Below are 23,248 nucleotides of genomic sequence, written 5' to 3' on the forward strand. Positions count from 1 at the left end.
CTGCTCTTGTCCAGATGAAGTGACGGGACTGCTGTCACATTACAGGGAGACCAATGATCAGCACCCTGGACGGTGATGTTAATGCAGAGTGTTACATACAATGAAAAGCAATCTACCTGCACCGTAAAGACCTTGACATCAGCTTTCAGTCTGATATGGCAGCCTAGTATTCAACTGATAAAGCCTTAGAGTATAGTGGCTAAAAGATCCTGCTCTGACACTGTTCTGTGCATCATTTAAGCCACTGTCCGCCTCACATTTTACTTGCATATAGAGTCCAATTTCAACTTCAACATTCACTGGGTCTGGTGCATCTCCTTTATATGGAAAAACAGATTTTGGTTTTGCACTAATATGCAAAACAACATGAAGAGTTTTAAAAGCAGAGTTGAAATAATACGTGAAAAGGGAGTCAGAGCAATCGCGGCCTATGACATCATAAATATACAAGATTGTCATGGTTTCAGCAAAAGTGGTACATCAGTGAGTAAAAACTCCTTCTTGTGTTAGTCTCACAGCTTCTCACGCCTAGGATTTCTGCAGTTCATCCTGTTCTTCCAGTCACATCCTCTCAGCCTTCATCAGATTAGATGGGAAGCGCTGGAGAACTGTCATCAAACTGTCCATTTTAAAGGAAATGTGTAGAAGTGGCTTGTGGACTGTAGGTGTCACCAAAAGTGCAGTGATGAGACAGCTGTGACTCTCACTGTTACTGTCAATCACTCCTTCAGTCGGACAGACAGAGTGAGTGACAACAACACAGCAGAAATACTGTGACATGTACAGTGTAATTGTTCAGTACCGTGCTGGTTGGGTTTTAAGGGAATTCTCTGTACAGTTTGACACCGATACAGTATCACATGGCATGCATGATAAGAGATGAGCTGATTGGAAATAAATCCCACAGTAATACATAAATCTTACAGTTTGAGATAGCTCTTAATGTTCCCATGTTAATACACTTTATGAATTGTCACATACCATAAACTGTAATATCCAATTTACTTGTAAGCTGTTTTTCAAAAAGTAGTGTAAATATAAGTATAAGCATAGAAATAATAGTATTATTAAAATTTTTTTATTTAATTATAATTTTATTTTATTTTTTATTTAAAAAAGCCATTTCGAATATACGGCAGTGTGTGGAGGAGGCTCTAGGACAATGGTTCAGCTTTTTCTTCTGAAGAGGCTGCAGCTAAAAAGAGGTGCTGTTGTTTGCTGTTTTGTTGCAGCCTTGTGCAGGGAACTGGCACTCCAGCCTACAGCACTTGCCTGAATACTGAGTACTCTATCCTGAGGAGGGTGAGGGGGTGCATTCTTCTAAAAGAAGCTAGCAGGGAAAATGGAACAAGAAGGTGTGCTGCAGCTGGGCAGATCTCCATTTGGAGGAAACAGTAAGAACCAGCAGCTCACCCTGTGGCCCTCAGGGCCGTGATAATTAGCATTTAGCTTGACAGTTGAGTGGATCATCAGTCTGCCTCCGCAGCTCAGTCCCAGTGTGGTTAACAGAGAGAGAGAGAGACATAGAGAGAGATTCATCACAAAGCCAAATAAAGAACTGTACTATTTTTAGGCTTTAGTCTCTTTTATCAGCATCTGACTGAAAGTTGAGAAGGACCCAAACCCTTTAACCTCACTGCAACAGCTGCTGTGTGGCATGTACGAATGTGTGTGTGTGTGTGTCATGGGTAGACTGGAGGTATTTGTCTGTGCATAATGTAGGTGACACAAACAACCACTGTGTTTTTGCGAATGCTTGTCCTGTCCGGCTGATTTGGTTTTAAAGTTATTACTGGAACTGGGGATTTCTTGTTTCCAATACTACGCAACATACGGAAGGTGTGGGCTCGAGCACAGCTTGACCCTGTAGGTGTATGCTGGCTGCTTGAGTGGATGAACTGTATTGTTATTTTATAGATACAGTGGTGGTTGAAATTTCAAGTATCCTTGAGAATTTTCATTAATCAACATTAATTTAATTTCTTCTGTTAACACATAAAAACAACAAATGCTGGGGACAATGCAGTTGGTGACAACTTTATAAAAGTAGAAAACCTTTATTATGAAATGTTCTAACATCAGTATTATCAACTGCAGTCCTGTTGATATACTACCTGAAAACTAAGCACCTATCTACTTTATTTTGTTTAAGTCAGATGGTCATAGAATAAAATAGTGACTTAAAATTAAATTTAATTTAATTAAGGTAAATTAAACGTAAATTTACCTTGTCAATAGGTTTCACAAAATTGAATCGCGTAAGCAGAACAGAAATAAGTTGAATAATGTTTGCTAATCCTAGAGACGTTTGTTTTGCTTTTGCATGTCTTGGAGCATACTGACTTGAACCTGAGTAAAGACTATGAATTAGGATACATTAGAATACATAAACTCTACTTGCAAGCAGTAGTATCTTTGCTGGAGTATATATATATACTCTACTTGTAGTACCTTTGCTGGTGTATACATATACTCTACTTGTAGTACTTTTGCTGGTGTATACATATACTCTACGTGTAGTACTTTTGCTGGAGTATATAAATACTCTACTTGTAGTACCTTTGCTGGAGTATACATATACTCTACTTGTAGTACTTTTGCTGGTGTATACATATACTCTACTTGTAGTACTTTTGCTGGAGTATATAAATACTCTACTTGTAGTACCTTTGCTGGAGTATACATATACTCTACTTGTAGTACTTTTGCTGGAGTATATGTATACTCTACTTGTAGTACTTTTGCTGTTGTATACATATACTCTACTTGTATTACTTTTGCAGGAGTATATAAATACTCTACTTGTAGTACCTTTGCTGGAGTATACATATACTCTACTTGTAGTACTTTTGCTGGAGTATATGTATACTCTACTTGTAGTACTTTTGCTGTTGTATACATATACTCTACTTGTAGTACTTTGGCTGGAGTATACATATACTCTACTTGTAGTACTTTAACTGGAGTACTGCCCTACAGACCAGCTGTGACCTCTGTTGACCCCAGCCACCGTCTACTGCCGCGCCCTCGGAACGCCTCCTTCCTGAGAGCCCGCCCCCAAACCTGATTCGTCGGCGGGCGGACGACGCCTTCTGACGAGCAGCCAATCAATGAACGAGCACGCACCGGTTCCGGTCCATCCCCTAACGTGATCCAGAGGGTCTGTCCGCCCGGTCCTACCCCCGACGAGCATCCGTCCTGTCCGCGGCGCAGAGAGGAGCCACCTTCACTATCAGCCTCAGAGCGAGCAGCTGGCTGTTTTTACCATCACGTTTGGAGAATTTAAACGGTGACGAGGGAAAAGTGCAGGAATGGAACCGCTGATTGCTGCTATTGACCAGGGCACGAGCTCGACGAGGTTTCTGGTGAGTTGCGTTCGCGCCCACTGCTGAGTGGAAGTGTCGCTAACGAACATTACACAACACTCACACAGGGTTTTACCGTCTTATTTAACATGCATGTGCTTGTTTTACCACACGACTGAAAAAAGTAGAATTCTAATGCTGAAACTAGAAGTAGGAATGGCAACAGGTAGGGTAACATAAATAACGCTAGGTCCATTAACTTCCATAAATGTTAGCTTAAATGCTACATATAGAGAAGACCTGTATGCTATAATACTACAGTCCTGAATTTCCCTTCGGGGATAAATAACATTTATCTCATCTTAACTCACTAGTTGTCGTTCTGTATGAGCTGTCAGCATTTATCATAAACTACAAATAAAATACATCTGCCGAGCATTATAGTTAAGTCATGGCATTGAACCCCTTTTGTCCGAATGCACACACAGATTAAAGTTGCTGTAATTATGTAAACTTTATTGTAAACCGTCAATACAAATGCTGTCACACTTTTAACGCCGAAATTGCAGCTATAATACCTTTCTGTAGTTGTGCAGTAGTAGTGCATACTACAGTTGTTATTCTCGAAGTTATCTCTGTGCTTTGAGGAAATCCATCAGATTTTCCAGTTTGCTCTTCTCCACTCACTGTTGAGTGAAATGAATCCTGTCTGGTGAACACAGAGAGTGAGAGAGTTGAAATTCTGTAGGGATGAAAGTTCAGTTTGCTGTAAGACGTCCAAAAAACAGTCGGGAAGGATTTAGGATGCCTCAGTGGATCTGGGAAATGTTGTTTATCATTTGATTAAGTGAGAAGCCACAGAGACTAATTGCTGGGCCTATCCAAAATTCCGATTTGACTGATGTAGCTATTATGCAAAAGGACTAAGACAAAATAAAAGCTAGATGTAAGCTGTTTTAAAGTCAGACTCTGTCAAGTTTTTTGAAGAAATGCTCAGGAATAGATTTTAAATGTGGTTACTATTTGTGGACGTACACCACAAACAGGTGCTATAACCTTTTTCTGAATGTTACATGTGAAAATGTGTTTAAATACTAACCAGCTCACTACCAAAGGGTCTTTGACCCATTGTGATGCCCCTGGCTGAAGGCTCATCAGATGACACTGAGGTCAAGCACAGGAAAATAACTCTAACCACAAGTTAAACTTTAACCCAAAACGCTGTTTTTTTAAATTAAATTGATTGCAAGGCTCAGGTGAAAGAAAGCTGATGCATGTCCACTCATGGATGGTTGATGATGATTAAGCAATTGTTAGTGTTAATAGAAATCCTCTACAAAACTAAACCTTGACCCATGCATCCTGCAAGAACCCAGACCACAATTTTCTTAATGTGTTGATGACACCTAATCAAAAGAGTATACTACACCCTAATTACATCTGGGTAAAAACACAAACTCCACTTGAAAAAGAAAAACTGTCCAGCACAACAAGGCATAGTACTCCATGTTGCATGCTACGCTGCTGGACAGGAAACTGTTTAAATAAAAACAAAACAAAAGTGTTGGTGACTCCTGTGTCTTCTTATGGGTTAAGACAATTGAGATAATTCTCAACAGTTTCACTGACAAATAAGAAGGTCTGTTTGTCAACAAAACATGAGCATTAAATTTAAACATGTCATATTAGAATTGTATGAACTTTTATAAGGTTGTACTGCACTCATAGAGTTTATTGTGTCATACAATATGCACATTGCCCACAAACTGGTTAGTAAAGTCTGCTCATTGTTAATGCTGGTGACATCAAATATTATTGTTTGAACTTGGAAGGCTTGATGAGGAATCCATAATATTGTTACTTTCCAACAGCACAGAGGTTTGCACATGTGATCTAAATGTGAGAATGACAGAAGTTTGTCCTGTCATTTGTGTATTTAGGTTCCTGGTCATTTTTTAATACAAGTTGATACCCAAACTCATAGGACAAAAACAGGCCTTTAACCAGTACACATATGCGTTCTATGGCTATAATGTAATCTTTTTAAGATTATATTTGTAGTTGAGGTTTGAACTCAAATGATATACAAGTCATATGGCCTGTATGGCCTAGTCCCATGGTCTGCATTCATGTCAGGGAAGCTCATCTACTCTTCCGTTAGTGTCAAAGGGGTCAACTTGTAGGTTTTGTTAATCTGTGTGGACACAGTTTTCTAAACTGGAGAAAGAGATTAATGTTACAGTATAGTTGAAAACTGCTCGTGGGTCACATGCCTGTGGTATTTTGTCTGTCGATGAGCTGTAGGTCTGTACTGTACTGTGTAGACCCAAGAGTAGTGCAACACTGAGGTTCATCCTATTTCTTATTTAGAAGACTTCTGTCAGACTGTAGGTTACAATTAAAATCCTACTGTAGGTAACATAATTCCCACTCTGGAACAGGAAGCCATTGTTTTTCTCTCCTGTCTCTGGCAGCAACCCGGGTTCCACATCCAACCAATCATAATCATCAACTCTGCACTCTCTTCCTCCTCTTTGTTGTCCACCGTGTGCTGAACTTTAACTTTTAGTTAGAAGACGCTCTCTCAAACGTACTTTTGCCACCTGTCTTGATCTATGTAGCTTTATTCTTTCTAATCCTGGCCCCTTATGGACTCTTTTCATAGGTGTTCAATGCAAAAACAGCAGAACTGATCAGCCACCATCAAGTAGAGATCAACCAGAGTTTCCCCAAAGAAGGGTGAGTTCCCTGAGTTTCATCCTGACACACTGTGTGTAGATGCTGGTGAACTGAGAAACTCCTAAAACCTACAGAACCTAATTCTTGTTGAAATACTCACTGTAAAGAACAAATATGGTGTAGATAGATGTGGATAAATGCTTATTTTCAGATTGTGATAGTTCATAGTTGTAATTTCCCATACAAAGAAATATGAAAATAGAAGTGTATAAATCCACTCCAAAAAACAAAGGAATTGGCCTCACTGTTCCAATACTTTTGGAGGGGGGTGTATATTTTAAATCTCTGCAAGTTGCGTATTACATCTCCCAAGTTATTACAGTTATAATTTAACTGCATTTTAGATTAATGTCTTACTTTAGTTGACACATGTAACATAATTGAGTCTAAGGTCCAGATCTTTTTTTATTGTGCACACAAAACCTGGCTTGGTTTGTACATCTTCAGACATTACTGTCTGCTTGATTTAAAATCCAGCTGATCCAGTACAAAGTCCCAGAGGCCATATATTTCTTGTGAGCTGTTGTAGTCCACATCAGAAACACCTAGGCTGTGTAAATAAAAGAAACTGCTTGTAAATGAGGTAAATTATCTTGGATAATGAATGGATAATCCGTGGAAGGATTTGCTGCATGAAAACCCAAAATCTCAATAAAACACAAGAAATAAGAAAATTCAGTTGGAGCACACGCACAGAAAGTAACTAGGCAAATTAATCAGTTTGGTAAAAGTACAACTTCTAAGCGTACTTTAAAAAATGTACACTATATTTTGCTATAGAAACTACTTACCACGACTTACATGGGATTTTGCATGTTTACGTGCTTCTCTGTGTGTTTCAGCTGGGTGGAGGAGGACCCCAAGGAGATAATGCAGTCTGTCTATGAGTGCATGGAGAGGACTTGTGAGAAACTCTGTCAACTCAACATTGACATCTCCAACATAAAAGGTGGGCAACTGCTTGTACACATGCTGCTACAATAGCCAGGATGAAATGCCTTGCTGTGGGTCGAGATGTTAACCACATACACACCTAGCGTAGCTAAATAAGATAACATAAAATTAGCCGTTACCAATCCTCATAGAAAGGAATGGGTGTGAGTGGGTTCAAGGTTGACATTTATGTTGTTGTTTTGTCAGCGGTGGGAGTGACCAATCAGAGAGAGACAACCCTGGTGTGGGACAAAGTGACCGGCGAGCCACTCTACAATGCTATTGGTGGGTACAATATACTATACTGTATGTATGTCTCAGTGAACCATTACTGCCAAATATTTTAATTTAAAATGTACATGATTTAATTATTGCCTTTAAGATCATTTAGACACACTTTACACAAAGTAGTCCACACAGAAAGAGATACACTACAATACATTAAGTTCAACGCTCCCTTGATTCACTTTGTGAGTCTGAGTGTTTTTGTAAAGATTCCCTTTATCACAACTTCTTTTGTTGCAACACTCAAACACTCCATATTAGTTGGCTGTGACGGTAATTGAGCAAGTAAGATGATGATGTCAACTGTGAAACAGCACGGCTCATGACTAGGTTGCATAAGATTGCAGTGTCCTGTGTCATGTCTGTGCCTGCCCCCCACTAACTTGTGACAGTGATTTACTGTAAGGGCTGACATGCAGTCACGTCAGTCAAATACTGTGACGATGTTACTACAGACCTGTTATTGTCCTTTTAGTTTCAGTTTATTTGGCTTATTTATCTGCAAGCTGTTGAGACCATTGCTGTTTAGAAGGAGGGCTGTGGTGGGAGTGGGTTGTCGGTTTGTTATTGTGCACAATCATTTCTCAGGAATTTAAGTTTATATCTGTAAGAAATTAATGTGTATGTATGTAAGAAAGTCCCATCGTTTAGATTTTAAAGGATAATCAATATGGTAAAGAAAGGGAGGAGGAGGTTGGGAGGGACAGATAGATAAAAAATTATCCATAAACCAAGACCACCAACACCACTTTGACTGAATGAACTGATTAGAAACATGCATGTTAACTACACCCTGACTTGTTGGTATAGTCTGTATGTGTCAGCCTTTGTCCTCTGCTTTATCTATAGTTTGGTTGGACCTGCGCACACAGTCAACCGTGGAAAGGCTCATCAACAAAGCTCCAGGAAGAAACAAGAACCACCTCAAGGTGAACGATGGACAAAAAAATCCTTCATTTGTTTTTGTTTGTTTGTTAATTCTGGTGGTAGTAGTTGGTAGGGTTTTAGGTCAACCTAGCTAAAACTCCACTACAACCATCCTGTAAAACAGAGAAATCCACCTTCAGGAAGTTGGTGACGATCAGATTTTGACAGCTTTAGGTGTGGAGTAAAATACTGGAGTCTGGCTGCTGCTGCTTTAAAATGTACTGAATTATACCAAGAGATGTTGATGTTATTTAGGCCACTCTCATTCATAAGATGGATAAAATACTACAAATCCGCCAGCAGGGCCTGACATGAACTATTTCAGTCACAGGCTAAGATGGTAAACAATAAATTACCTTCTTGTATATAATGATTAGTGGCTATATGATCATTTTTTTTCAAACGTTAAAGCTAGCATAAAAGTCAAGGAGTCTTGATCTAAAAGATCTATATAACATTTTTTTCAAGACACAAATGTTGCGTGTATGCTTATGTCAAACTCCCAAACAGACAGAAGCAGAGTGCACTCTCAGAAGAATTGTATTATTATTATAATTATTTTATTTATTTTTTTACAATTTAGCAGCACCGCAAACAACATATTCCAAAATTATCACTGTAATTCACAAAGTGATGGCGTCTCTTTTTGGTAACAAGAATTCTAGAGTTGGAACTTGTTTTCTCTTTTTTTTTGATTAAACCAAAAGAACAAAAGGTCTTTTTACATAAGATATTTTAACCTGTGTTTGTGCTCCAGCACAAGACAGGCCTTCCCATCAGCACCTACTTCAGTGCAGTGAAGCTGCGTTGGCTGCTGGACAATGTGGATGAGGTGCAGCAGGCAGTGCTGAGTGAACGTGCCATGTTTGGCACAGTAGACTCCTGGATCATCTGGGTAAGATCTGTTTAAACCTGCAACCATGCAACATTTGATTTGCAGCATTTGGTGCACACTTAGTCCAGTATTTTGTTTCCTCAGTGCCTGACAGGGGGTAGGAACGGGGGCGTCCACTGCACAGATGTTTCTAATGCCAGTCGCACTATGCTCTTCAACATTCACACCTTGGAATGGGATCCTGAGCTGTGCAGGTAAACAATCATGCACCTTTAATCTTTTGCAGAGTGTGAACAACTGTATTTAAACACAAAATGAGGTTCTGTAAGAAATTCACGTAAGCTTGTTTTCAAAATAACTCTTCAGGGTTTTTGAAATAGTTTCAGCCGCAGTATACCCACCCTCACACTAGCCTAGAGGAATGTTTCTTTTCCAAGTTAAATTAGTTCAAATCATTGTCCAAGACAAACTGTATTGTTGTTATTTAAGACAAAACACCCACTTCTCTTATTTCTTGTTGGTAATTTTCACTGCTAAGTTTTGTTCATGTTTTGTGCTGTTTGTAGGTACTTTGATGTCCCCATGGAAATCCTCCCCAAAGTCAGAAGCTCCTCGGAAATATACGGCTGGATGGTGAGTTCAGTGTTTGTATATGGTCACTTAAGAAAGTATTCAGATACTCACTTCAGATAGGGGGCATAGAGCCCGGAGAAAGCCGGCATAAAGTAACAGCCATAAGGTGTAAATACTTCACATTCGCTTTTAATTTAAGTTGGAAAAACATATCCATCGATGAACACACTAAAAATGTACATTTTTTTCCATTTTAAAATACATTTACGACACAGTAAAGTATGTAGAGGTCGAAAAAGTTTCCATAGCAACTCTATGTCATGTGTACATGATGCTGTTTGTTTTCAGAGATAAGCTCAAAGGCTACAGTCCCATTAAATATCTGAATCACTGTAATGGTCATATAACCTGATAAGAAACACTGTGCAGTTCATCAGAATAAGAGATACTGAATTATAAAAGGATTTTCAAGTAAAATATCCCTTTTTTGTGTTTTGTGAGTGAGAGTTTTATTAAGTTATTTTGTCACTAATGATTTTCTTCTGAAGTTTTAGCTTTTGAAATAGTTTTTGTTGTTTAATTGAGTTTGCGTTAAAGCTAAAGCTTTGGTCTAGATTCATAGATTACTGTGACAGTTAAACCACATAAATGGCCTGATAAGATCCCTTGTTGTTTTGTCACACTGGCAGACACTGTGACTACGTAGAGTAGATAAAGAGATGCTTGATTCCATATAGTAGATCTGCAGGTTTAATATGCAGGAATACACGGGTTCTGCTATCATGTGTCTGTGTTTGTTTGTGCTTGTAGCTTTTCTTTTAACCACAACATGGTCATTGGTGTTAAACCTTTTTTATACAACATACAACAGTCCAGACGGGTTACGCCAGCTTTGTTTGTTTTCCTTTTTTTTCCCAGTCCAGTTTTTCCTTTGGGATACAGGTTTTGTACACATTAAAATTAATCTGCAAAACAAACTGCAACAACCGTTCCAGCCTTTAATAGAAATAGATAAATAATATTAAAAGAGATAGAAGCTCTTTAGCTTTAAACACCTGTACTGGTGTTTAAATGGGCAAAGACACTACAACTGATAATGTGATAACTTACCAAAGACACCATAATCTGTGTGCACCTGATGGCGTCCTTAATCAGTTTCTCATTAAGTAATAAAGACACTGTGTCCTGGCTGATTCTGACTCTATGCAGTATGCATTGCATCATGGGTATTATTGCATTAAACTGGAAATCTGATAATGGATTGACTCATTACTGGTTGGGATTACTACAATAATTCTGTCCTTTTAATCACAGAACATTTATCTAACATTACTTATGGTAGATAAAGTTAACTTGACCGTGGTGAAATTATAAGGCGGCGAGTATTGCTTTTAAACATAAATGAGTGATTAGTTTACAAGTTTACAAGACACAGGACACTACAGTTTGTAAACTGATGGTCATATATGAGTCAATAACATCATGTCTTTCTGCAGCCTGTAATTACCAATGCATGACAGTAAACACCCTCTTGCTTTTAGTTTTCGGTGTAAACACACTTTTGTTGTGTGTTTAGCGGAGGCGTGAGGTAAACCATTACACAAGTCATTGTTAACCTGCGGTTGTTTGTTCAGTATCTCAACACTCTGTTGGTCTGTTTCCTTGCTTTAAACAGAAAGCGGGCTCTCTTGCAGGAGTTCCCATCTCTGGGGTAAGGTCGTTTCCATGTTAAGTACTGTGTTTGTGAAGTCTGTTGATGTAACTTGTTACACATGGCTGCCCTCTAGACATCCACCAACACTAAGGTTGCACAAATGGGTCAGGCCATCCAAACAGATCTGTTGTGTCAATTTATAGGTCAGTTTTGCAGCAGGCTCCAGCCAGACTGTATTGCAAAGAGTTCAAACTCAGTATTGTCACACTCCACTATTTGATCACACACATAGAAAGAGCACTTTCTCACCAGATTGTGAGATTGTCCTTCTATAACTCTGGGTAACAGGAAAAAAGTAATTTCTCTGCATATAAAGTTTCACAGTGCCATGCCAAAGCTTTCTAATTGTCAGTCTCGTTCACTTGTAACAATCTAAGGATTTGTTTTTACACTCTGTACTCACTCAGTGACACTGTACCATTTTACTCACAGTGAGGCACAAAAAGTCACACTGGTCATTTGATTAGGCAATCATCAGTTTTAAGTTCAAACCGATGCTGATATCACTTGCCCTCTGTCACCACTTTTATTACTTCACAATAACGTATTCTAGTTTTTTAAGTTTTATTTTTTATAAATATTGATATTATTCTGATTCGCTGTTGTTTTTTATAGTAACAGTTTATTTTTAACTGCATACATTGACTATCAAAATGAACAGCTCCCAAATAGTCTCTTGTCTCTCTCAGTGTCTTGGCGACCAGTCAGCTGCTCTAGTAGGTCAGATGTGCTTCAAGGAAGGCCAGGCCAAAAACACGTAAGCCATCTGTTGTTTTCTTGATTCTACATCATTTGTACAATAGTAATTACTGGTGAAATGGTTCTATTTTCATCATCCTTCCATGGTGTATAGTTGTATTGCTGAAACCAGACATCACCTCTGCTTTTTACATAATATTGAAGACAGTTTGATGCATGTCAAGCATGATCAGAGATATCAGTCATTTTCAGATGAAAATAACACAATTGTTCTGCATGACACTCACAACAAAGTTTGGCATATATTCAAATGTACGTATGTAGTTATACATGTCCACAGTCATGTGTGACTGTTTGGGAAAATGGGTGTGCTGGCTTTACCTTAAGAAAGTAAGGCCAAGTGTGAAATGTCTGCAGCTGCTTTGGTGCACTTCATTTGAGGCATTTAGAAACAGTACAGAGAGTAGGTCATTCATGTTTTGAAAGAGCCTAGGAGAGAGTGGATTTGAGGGAATTTCTACACTTCCAATAAAAGTTATGAAAACTAAAGAAAGTCTAGCTTCATTATATATACTATGCATCTAAATCTATCACTGTTAAATGTTAAAAATGTTTTATGTGTGTATAGACCGTGTAGAATGACGAGACTCGTCTATAAAACCAGTGTATTTTGAGGAAAAAATAAAACTCATGCTAAAAGTCATGCTAAACAATTTAGAATAATTGATTCAAAATACTGTCTGTGAGTGCATGGGTTTCCTAGTAGGTGCATGACATACAACCACAACGTCTCTGGTTAGAATCCAGCTAGGGACCTTTGTTGCATGTGACACTTTCTCCATCTCCCCATGTTTCCTTTCTGTGTTCTACTGTCAAACTATCAAAATAAAGGCTCAAAATGCCAAAAAAGAGTTTTTTTGACCAAATGTGCTGCTGCTCAACTCCACTCACTGAAAATACAGCCACATGACAGCACATTCATTGAGAAATACAGGCAATGCTGTTCAAGGGAAAGAAGTTTGGGCAAAAGTAAAAAGCCACTGGGAAAAAAAATTGGAGTTGCCAGATGCACAGACAACATGTAGTAGAGATGTTAACATCTTTTTTCCATCCTCATTAATGCAAAGGTATGGGACTGGTTGCTTCCTGCTCAGAAATACAGGCACCAAGGTAAGATTTTGCCAAATTTTTGCTTTAAATGGGAGTAATGTTTAAAATATAATTTATTAACATTGTTTTCTAACTCTTACTCTGTTAGCCTGTGGTGTCAGAGCACGGCCTGCTGACCACTGTTGCCTACAAACTGGGAAAGGATGAGCCTGCCTGCTATGCACTCGAGGTGTGTGAGAGCTTCACATTTTGACTAGTTCCTAAATTCGCTTCCAAACATATAATGTTAAGCTCCTCCAAACTCTTTGTCGTTCACGGCTGAAGTGATTTAACGTTGATGTTTTTCTTTACATTAGGGTTCAGTGGCCATTGCGGGGGCAGTGGTACGGTGGTTGAAGGACAACATGGGCATCGTGCAGTCTTCCTCAGAGATCGGTAAATACAGTGTAGTGTTCGAGAGTATCTTATGAGGTTGTGTAGCATTTATGACTAATTTATATGCAGCCAGGTTTCAGCAGTGAGATTCTTTAAAATCTGAATCTGAATCTAGCATCTGCATTAAATGTATAGAAAGTAGAGAAAATACTACATGAATTAAAAACATGTCCTTCTGTCTTTGTTCATCCTCTCACTTCAGAGAAACTAGCAGCTGCAGCAGGCACGTCTTATGGCTGTTACTTTGTGCCGGCTTTCTCCGGGCTCTATGCCCCCTACTGGGAGCCCAGTGCAAGAGGGTGAGACAGCTGTTAAAACACACTGAACTATCAAATGAGCAAAGAATTAAGATTTCTTTTTAATTATGTAGTACTTCCTTGACTCTAGGAAGTTGATGTTTTTTTACTGATTCTTAGGATCTTGCTCAATTACATAAAAATGCGTGTTAGCTGACTTTTGTTCCACGACGATTCTAGTACAGTTTGTATGAATGATGAGTTTCTCTTTGTATTTTCCAGCATCATCTGTGGGCTCACTCAGTTCACTAACAGGAACCACTTGGCTTTTGCTGCTCTGGAGGCTGTCTGCTTCCAAACCAGAGAGGTAAACAGCTTCTCCTTTAACCTTTTCACCCATTTTTTGGGAGGGGTTGGGTTGGGGTAATCCTACAACAACAGCACTTACTGTTTAGCTTGTTTTACTCATTATAATGGAAAGTGACTGGCACATTGTGTGTATCAGATCCTTGACGCCATGAACCAGGACAGCGGTGTTCCTCTGACGCAGCTGCAGGTGGATGGAGGCATGACGTCCAACAGATTACTGATGCAGCTGCAGGCTGACATCCTCTGCATTCCTGTAGGTAAGTGGCATTGGACATGATCATGCACTGAAACATGGATAAAGAAAAATATGTGCATTTATCAGTGGTATTATTGTTCCACTATTTTTGCAAAAATGCAAATGTGAAATGCAGAGAAAATAAAAGTAGCAAAAAAAGTAGTAGTAAAATAAAGTAAATGAAACCTAATTAAGTTAAATCCTGTAGCTACGTAGCAGCATGAACAGTTGTCTCTTGTGGCTCAAGCAGCAGCTATTAGGTTTTGCAACTTGTTTTGTCAGTATGAGTAACCACTGACATGAGCTTGAACATGGACTTTATACCGTTCTGTCTTCCCTGACTTTTGTCCCATTTCAAATACACACATGAACCTTGACTTCTAAACAACAAGAGTGAGTATTGTATACTTAGATAGTAAGAGTAGAGTACATTTTCTGAATGGGGTTCTGTCCCTCCTCTCATATTGCTCCAGTGAGACCCACTATGTCGGAGACCTCAGCTCTGGGTGCAGCCATGGCAGCGGGGGCTGCAGAGGGGGTGGAAGTGTGGAACCTCAGCCCCGACCACCTTCCACACGTTTCTTCTGAGAAGTATGACCCTCAGATCAACTCTGATGGTGAGACAGCAACACTGAGATACTTGATACCAGTCAGACTTGATTCTCAGCATGTTCTCATTCTCCTGCTGACATGTAGTGAACACCACCGATGACGGTGTCTCTTTAAAATGTTCCCAACAATGTTGTGGACTGAATTTGTTAAGTGTCACTGAAACTCTCTTCACAGAGAGCGAGTTTCGGTTTGCTCGTTGGAAGAAGGCCGTCCAGAAGGCCATGAACTGGGAGACCACAGAGCCTTGCTGCAACACCAACGGTATGAAACCACAGTGTTAGGACGTGTCTGAAGTGAAATAAGATGTTGTCTAAATCAGTGAGATACAGTTCATGATTGATATGATTGTGACTGTGATCCATCTCGGATGCTCTCTCTCCTTTACTGACAACAGGTTTAGGAAAGAAGATGAACGGTTCCCCCTGGGGGGTCCCTCCAACCCCTCCCCCCACCAGAGTGGACCCCTAAGGTCCGACATTTCCTGCTGCATGCCATTTGTGAAGCGCTATGACACTAACGTCTTTGTGACGGGATTGACTTTGGCATGGTCACATTTCTAGGCATCACTGACTAACGCTGTGTTTTGAAGGGTTTGACCGACACAGAGTTTTCTAAACTGCTAGAACTGAATCCTCCTGTTAGATAGAACCAGCCTCACAAAGCAGGGTCCTGATAAAACAGGTCTCGAAGTGAAGTCAAACTGATTGCTTAGAATGCTAATTTAACAATTGATTAATAGTAAATAAAAATAATCCACCAACACTTTTAATGTAGCAGTTATGGCTGGGTGATATAGCCAAAAATTATAGCAGCAGTAAATATATTTTATTTTTATAGACAACTCAGGATTTTAATCAGTGTTTCTCTTTCTACATTAACTTAAAAGAAAAAAAGGAGTTACATTTAAAAACTATTTGTGAAAATGAAAACATACCCTAGTAAGGTCAGGCCTCTTTTTATTAACTCTAAATTACATATACAGTATAACAGTGTACATTCCTATGAAAAGCATTTCTCAAAGCAAAGTAATTGTTAAGTTTTCATAACTGATAGACCTGGAACCCGGGCAATAAAATAGAAGTATATATTTCTATATTCTTACAACTGATGTCAGCAGAGGAAGCACTAATCTCCATTTAGAGATCTTTACAATGTTCAAAAGCAAAAAGTGGTGGAATGAATAATGGATATATCACCCAGATCTAGTAGCAGTGATTGAATGGGTCATAGATAATGCTATATACATCAGCTCTGTGTCGGTTCAGTCCTAGTGTTGTACAGTATGGGTGTCCATGGGGATCCACACTGAACAGCCACATTACAGAACATTAACACCATCTGGTGGTATTAATGTTGTAGCTGTGTAGTTTTACTTTTCTCCACTGTTTTCCTGCTGACAGATGAGAACTGCTGCTCTGTAGTTATCTCAGCTGCAGTTTAACCTTTAACAAGGTTTTACTTCTGCATCCTTTCAGAAAATTCACTGCTCAGAAAGTCAGCATAGCCTTGTCAAAATACACAAACTACTACTGGAAGTAGGACGAGTATATAGACTGTTGTAATTATGTTTCTCTGAAACCCACTGCACATCTGGTTTACTTGGGGTTCAGCTTACAGCGTGTGTATTGATGAAGACATTTAGTCCAGTTTGTCACACTGATACCCTGTTAAACCTTTGCTAGTTAAACAGTAGCTACAGTAGTAAGGTGCTAAGCGACAGAGCAACAACCTCAGCGTTTCTATGATTTCTTGGAATGAACTGCTTTGCCTGTATACTTTGTTTTTTTGTTTTTTCTGGTTGGATACACAGTGGGTGTCAAATCTGTGGATATTAATATTATTACAATGCGTATTATTATAGAAATTGTATGTTTGTCATCGTACAGATCACCAGCACTAACATATCTGTGGTACAAGAGCTTTACTGAGAACATGGAAAACTACTGTGGTGCAAGAGTGGAAGAAGACAAACGTGCTCTCAGTGAACTCGGCGACAGTATGTGCAGCATGCTGTTTGACGTGTGATCTTTACTTTAGTGGTATCTTATTACTTTGACATGACCCTCAACAGTTCATCAACCTCAAGTGCCAACTGCCATCAAGTGAAGAGAAACACTTTCTGAGATGGGAAAGTGCTCCTCCACCGTCCTGTAGAAACTATGCTATTGCCTGGGTTTACAGCAAAGGGAAAATCTGGTGTTCAGTGTGTAAAGAATTGCACTGTTGTACCTCATCACTGTAACAAAAGGCGACGCTACTGTTTTTTTTTTTTTTTTACAATTTGTTCTGTAAATAGTGTTTGTACAGTTTTCTTCCAAACGTCACAGTTGTGAAGCCTGAGATCCAGACACTAAACAGATGTTACACATGTTCAGTTTCTGAAAATGTTTGCTTCACTTGTGTCCTTTGTCAAGAAGTAGGTTGTTTTTGGAAGAACTAAAGAGAAACTCATTTAAATTTTAATTTACTAAATCTGTATAATGACGCTAAAAAAAGCACTTTATAATTTATTGTGTATGATGAATGATTATAGGAGGGTTTATTTTAAAAAAGTGTTTTTAACCTAACTAGGGAAACCCTCATCACACTTGTCCACATATTGTCATATTCTACTTAATGATCTTTATTTGATCAGAACCTCTTCACACACATTAATGAAAACCTGAGATGAAATTTTGTATGTAGCTTTTTAACATTTAAGGGGAACATCTGATGACTGTATTTGTATTAGTGTTGAACTTTAACATCTACATAATGTCCCCAGTTTTATTTATGTGCCTGCCTGTTGCAGGCATCTTTTATAAGATGCATTGCAACAGTTGCTCAGCTCTGTATTCATGTAAATGTTGGATGACTGTCATAATAATAAAAAAAAAAAACAAGTACATCAGCACCTCAGAAGGTTTATAACAAGTGATTTAATTGTTTTAGCCTTATGTTGTCTAAAGTTGTATGCATCTGCTTTTCCTGTTAGAGGTTGTGGGAGCCTATCATTGAATGAGAGAACAGGGTACACCAGGTCGCTGGTCTATCACAAGGCCGACATGTAGAAACAGAACCATTCACATTTGTCAGTATATTCAAAAAAATCAATAGATTTATTTCCTCATATGCAGTGAAGAGATGTTAGAAAGTAATTTACTTGAGAGTGGGACATGTGGAATTCAGCCTTCTTCAACATCCATAATGTTTGAATACATTTACAAAATACTTTAACATACTTATAAGAAGGAACTCTTTAATGGATGTGTGAGGGAGACAGTTTAATATGAGACGTTGCCTACACACACACTCCATGGCACTCTGATTGGATCGAAGCAGATGTTCATGTAAGAAAAGGACAGTTCTTAGATGACACAGTGAAGGAATGAGTCAAAGAAACCTCAGCGAGAAAACTGTCTCTTCTCGCCTCTTCCTTTGTTGACGTGCTTAAAGATCTTGGACTTATTCACGTTCTTGGACTTCTGGTATCCAAAGCCTCCTCCACCACCTCGCTTCTGTAACTTGGTTCCCTTACTGCTGTGGACATCTGTGGAGGAAGAGCTGGGTTAAGGAGAACAACACTTTTCTCTCCCATGGACTCCTGTCTGTTTTTCAGTTTTAAACATTTACCTGTGAAACACTGAGGCTATAAGTGCTATTATTACTGTTTAGTTTAATTAGTAAGTTTGACCTGCGTGACCAACCCTTACCCAAACATGATTGCTAGCTTTATATCCAAACCCAGCCTGCAGCCTCAGGTACCAACAGCTTCCATCTGTTTCATTTCGGGTACCAACCCTCTAACATGAGCGAACCCGACACCCACTGTGCATCATTTTAGTCGGACTGAAACACCACAAAGGATACTCAGATCAACGTATGGGGGAACCTTAAAGCCGAACGACATCGCCACCATCGGCAGGTTGAGTGTGTTGACGCTGTAGATCTGTTTGAGCGAGTGGGAGTCGTAAGCCCTCACGTAGGACTTGTAGGCCTCTTGAGCTGACTTGTGGAGGTAGTAGTTCTTCTCGATCAGCTTCTCCAGCTGTGGAACAGGAGTTCATTTTTTTTAGAGTAAGGTCATCTGCCTGTGTTTGCATTGAATTTTATAATCATTTCAGACATCATGCATTTCTATTTACTCTTATTAGCTGGACTCACTGAGACATTGAATCTAACACTGAGAGGCAGATTCCTTACCTGGGACTGGATATCTGAGATTTTACTCCAGGAAAATTCAAACTCACTCAACGGCACCTGAACAACATAAAAACCAAGGTAAATACAGACCAATTCTCATAAAGACACTGGAGTCAACATATAAAGGTATAGAGGTATATAGGATACATGTGGATGGTAAAAAAAAAAAAGAAAAATAAAAAAGACATGTTACCTTGGCCTGTTTGAGGAAGCGCAGGAAGCCAAGCTCCTCTGGTCGAAGGATGAGGAGTGCATGGCCTCTTCCATTGATTCCTCGGGCTGTCCTACCCACCCTGTGGATGTACTCCTGTGGACAGACAGTAAAGCTTTAATTGACCCTTAGTAGTCCATGGTACATTATAGACCAATACCAAAAAAAGGAACGCACACTAATGGTACCATGAATAAAATTTAAGATTCGTAACCTTGGGGTCATCTGGGGGGTCGTACTGGACGATCCAGTCCACCTCAGGAATGTCCAGTCCTCGAGCTGCCACATCTGTACACAGCAGGATGCCAGAATCGGCGTTGCAGAACTGGAAGAAGGTGGTGGTACGTTTGGTCTGCTTCTGCTTGCCCTAGATGACAGAAAACAAGAGGAAGAGTTTCGCACAACTGCCGAGACATTTTAATACCATCTACGACTTCTTGATGCTGGGAGGTAGGACTCACATGGATGGCCATGACAGGCAGGTCGATGTAGTTTAGCAGCTCGTAGTGGAATTTCACAGACATGCAGGAGGAGAAGAAGACCATCAGCTTCTTCTTCCTGTTCTTCTTCAGGAAAGTGAAGAGCAGCAGGAAGCGCTTCTCTGATGGACACACCACATAACCCTGAAACACAAGAGTCGCTTGGTGTCAGTTTGTCGTGCTGAAGACCTTGAATATCAACACTGATATATTCCAGGTGTAAAGCACAGATACCTGCTCCAGGCCATCAACAGTAGCATTGTCCTTGTTGTCATCCACCCCGACGTACAGAGGCTCTTTCTTCAGGGAGATGCGAGCCAGGTCCTCTACCTTACGGGTCTGGGTGGCCGAAAACAGCATGGTCTGTCTCTTCTCTGGACAAACATTAAACACAGAGCATTCCATCAGTTTCTACCATTACTTTAGTTTATTGGTCACAGGTTTAACAACACAGTCTGTAAAAGGTAACATCTGCTCTAGTAAATGCATCTGCACTATGGGAGAAATAAAACATGTCGCTTACATGTTGCCTTGTTAAATGGAAACAGCCCTTCAACAAAGCTACACAGAAATAATCTGAGTCACACATGAAAGCGGCCTGGTGCAGACAGATACTCACTGGGCAGCAGTTTGATGATCTGCTTCAGCTCCTCCTCAAAACCCACCTCCAAGATGCGGTCGGCCTCGTCAATAATCAGACACTGGAGGTTTTTGTACATGAAACCAGGAGTATTCTGAAGACACACATTTGAAAACACTGAAATGCGTAAACAGACTTACAACAGTACAAAACACAATAATTGTTTCATTAATAATCAGTGTCACTGGACTATACTTGTGGAACAGAACATGCAACTCTCCACTGACAACCAGGAAACAACCAACAAAAACATAGACAGACAGAGGCAAGAAAAAGTATGTGAACCTTTCAGAATTTCATGGTTTTCATCATTAATTTGTCATAAAATGTGATCTGCTCTTCATCCAAGTCAAAAATATTAACAAATATAATGTGTCTAATATATTATTATTATTAGTAATGGCAAAATGTGTGATGAAACTAAGATTGAACTTTTTTGGAAAGAGAAAACAGCACTACATCTGGTGTAAAAAGGGCACAGCATATCATCACGAAAACATCACCCTGGTTGTAAAGGATCATGACAGGGGTCTGCTTTGCTGCATCACGGCCTGGCCAGATCACATTTTTTTTGTGTTACTATTTTAGGCACATTATGTTTTTTAGTGATCAGATCACATTTTATGGTAAATTAATGCAGAGAACCATGAAATCTCAAAAGGTTCACATACTTTTTCTTGCCACTGTATATGTATGGACAGACAGTGTGGGAACTGTCATCTTCCAGTCTACTTAATAAGGCCCCCTGTTCATCGTGCACTGATTGGAGACCAGAACATTTACTCCTGCCAGCTCACCTGCAGGTGGTCCAGTAGACGGCCAGGAGTGGCCACCAGGATGTTGACTCCATTGGCCAGTTTTTGGGCCTCGGCTGAGCGGTTGCTCCCCCCCATGATCAGGCCATAGGTGTGCACATGGTGCGTCATCAGCTCCTTCAGTACACCGTAGGTCTGCATAGCCAACTCACGTGTGGGTGAAAGGATTACTACACCCGTTCCTAAGAAGAAGAGGAGCAGGAGGATTTCAGGCAGCTGCCCAAGCTCTAATTCTACAATGTCTGGTGTATTACATGGTGTTAATGGTATCAAACACTGGGGTGAAATAATACAGATAAGTATATGAGTATTACCGTTCCTGGGCATGAACTTGAGCTTGTAGATGAGCTCTATTGATGGAATGAGGAAGGCCAAGGTTTTACCACTGCCTGTCTTGGCAGCAGCCAGTACGTCCCTGCAGAGCAACAAAACAATCACTGTTAAAGTAGCCACAACAATCAGTTACATCCTGGTCTACACTTTCACTGATGCTCTTTCTGCCCATGTCAAATCTGTGACCCGATTCCCTCCTGACTCACCTTCCTTCCAGCAGGGGACGAATACTTTTGTGCTGGATTTCGGTCATGTGTTCGAAGCCCATCTCCTTCACTCCTTTCAGAGTGTTCTCGCTCACCAAGTCAGCCAGAGAGACAAATGATGTGTCCTCAAACGCTCCTGTACAAATGGTCAATAACAGCTTTAATAACTGACAGGGCTTCCTACAGGAAACATCGACCTGCCTGTCATGTCACCTAGCCTACCATGGTGGCAAACTAGCTTGAATGGAAATGGAGCATTAGACGTGACACTGCCCTAAATGCCGTCTTTGCGCAGCAGTGTTATTCGGCACTTTAATAACCTTCAGATGTAAAGTGAGTGTTTAATACCTGTTAATCCAGATGGTAACTCAGGCTGATCATCTTCATCCTCTTCTTCATCTTGCTCCTCTTCTTTTTCTTCTGGGTTGTCACTAGCCAATTCTCCATCATCGTCTGCTACTGCAGTTTCCTCCTCCTCCTCCTCCTCCTCCTCCTCTCTCTTCTTCTTCTTCTTCTTCAGCTGTTTTCATTGCTTTGGTCTTCTTCTCAGCTACACAAATATTGTTATATTCACTTTTGTGAACCAGCACAAAAATAGTGTCAAGTGACAAGTAGACTGTTCTAACACTTACCAGGTGATTCGGCACTGTCAGTGAGCTTTCTCTTCTTCTTTTTCTTCTTCTTCAGAGGTGTTTGCTGTGTGGGGGTCTTCTCTGCTGGTTGATCATTCTGCTCCTTCTGTTTCCTCTTGACTGCCTTACAAGCTGCTACTGGTTCTTCACAACATTTCTCTTCAAGCCCGTTTGAGTTTACTGTTACACACACATCAGGCAGATGATATAAAAACAATTGCTATCTTTAATTGTACTTCATTGGAATTTGAAATGCTTCTTCACGATTAGGGTAAAACTTTAAAGAAAACTCTGAAACCTGGATATGTTATCAAGCTAGTAAGCTAGCTAAATAGCTAGATATGTGCAAAGCAAGCAATAATTTTAAAAGCTTGTGAAAAATTACTAAGACATGCGCGGCAATCTAACGTTAATGATTCTTCTTAGTCTTCTAACGAAATCCTAAAGTTACAAATCCCCGTTTAACCGCTGTGACAACACTATCTTACATGTCGTGAGGAGCTAACGCGGCTAGCTTAGAGGGTGAAGTTTGTCACCACTTCAAAATCAAAATTAAAAAGATTTGGCTTCATACTTACAGCACGTACTGGTTTCCTCGTCTCCCGTCTGTTTCATCTGCAGTTTGCGGCGTTTGTTTTTTTCATTCCTTTTCTCAATTTTCTTGCGGAGAAGCTTCATCTGTAGATCCGCCATGGTAGCGGTGTACAGCACACGTGTGTATGTGTGTGGTACTCAGGACCCTT

General features: G+C 39.8%; 2 protein-coding genes across 5 annotated transcripts; one reads left to right on the forward strand and one right to left on the reverse strand.

Annotated features, from left to right (window-relative positions):
* Window positions 1-3,160: 3,160 nt before the first annotated feature.
* On the forward strand, window positions 3,161-17,892 carry LOC113172943 (glycerol kinase-like). Of its 4 annotated transcripts, XM_026376052.1 has the most exons (20): window positions 3,161-3,365; window positions 5,971-6,044; window positions 6,887-6,993; window positions 7,185-7,262; window positions 8,112-8,191; window positions 8,947-9,084; window positions 9,169-9,278; window positions 9,591-9,657; window positions 11,273-11,308; window positions 12,001-12,068; window positions 13,138-13,180; window positions 13,269-13,349; window positions 13,477-13,555; window positions 13,758-13,854; window positions 14,074-14,158; window positions 14,297-14,417; window positions 14,869-15,012; window positions 15,182-15,268; window positions 15,402-15,476; window positions 16,894-17,892. In XM_026376052.1, exons 1-19 carry the CDS (start codon window positions 3,312-3,314, stop codon window positions 15,473-15,475), a joined length of 1,623 nt encoding a protein of 540 aa, XP_026231837.1. In that variant the 5' UTR covers window positions 3,161-3,311; the 3' UTR covers window position 15,476; window positions 16,894-17,892. The 4 variants fall into 4 exon arrangements, with proteins under 4 accessions (XP_026231837.1, XP_026231839.1, XP_026231834.1 ...); XM_026376049.1 differs by having other exon boundaries at window positions 3,162-3,365; window positions 15,402-17,892; XM_026376053.1 differs by lacking the exon at window positions 15,402-15,476 and having other exon boundaries at window positions 3,162-3,365.
* ddx18 (DEAD (Asp-Glu-Ala-Asp) box polypeptide 18) lies at window positions 17,615-23,246 on the reverse strand. Its single transcript, XM_026376055.1, has 14 exons — window positions 23,084-23,246; window positions 22,506-22,685; window positions 22,222-22,293; window positions 21,874-22,009; window positions 21,649-21,749; window positions 21,317-21,516; window positions 20,499-20,613; window positions 20,114-20,253; window positions 19,862-20,023; window positions 19,615-19,767; window positions 19,383-19,496; window positions 19,190-19,246; window positions 18,857-19,034; window positions 17,615-18,536 (listed from the first exon to the last, which is right to left on the reverse strand). The coding sequence occupies exons 1-14, from the start codon at window positions 23,196-23,198 to the stop codon at window positions 18,391-18,393; spliced, it is 1,869 nt and encodes a 622-aa protein (XP_026231840.1). The 5' UTR covers window positions 23,199-23,246; the 3' UTR covers window positions 17,615-18,390.
* Window positions 23,247-23,248: the final 2 nt, after the last annotated feature.

Source organism: Anabas testudineus, chromosome 21 (assembly GCF_900324465.2).
Source record: "Anabas testudineus chromosome 21, fAnaTes1.2, whole genome shotgun sequence".
Taxonomy (NCBI): domain Eukaryota; kingdom Metazoa; phylum Chordata; class Actinopteri; order Anabantiformes; family Anabantidae; genus Anabas; species Anabas testudineus.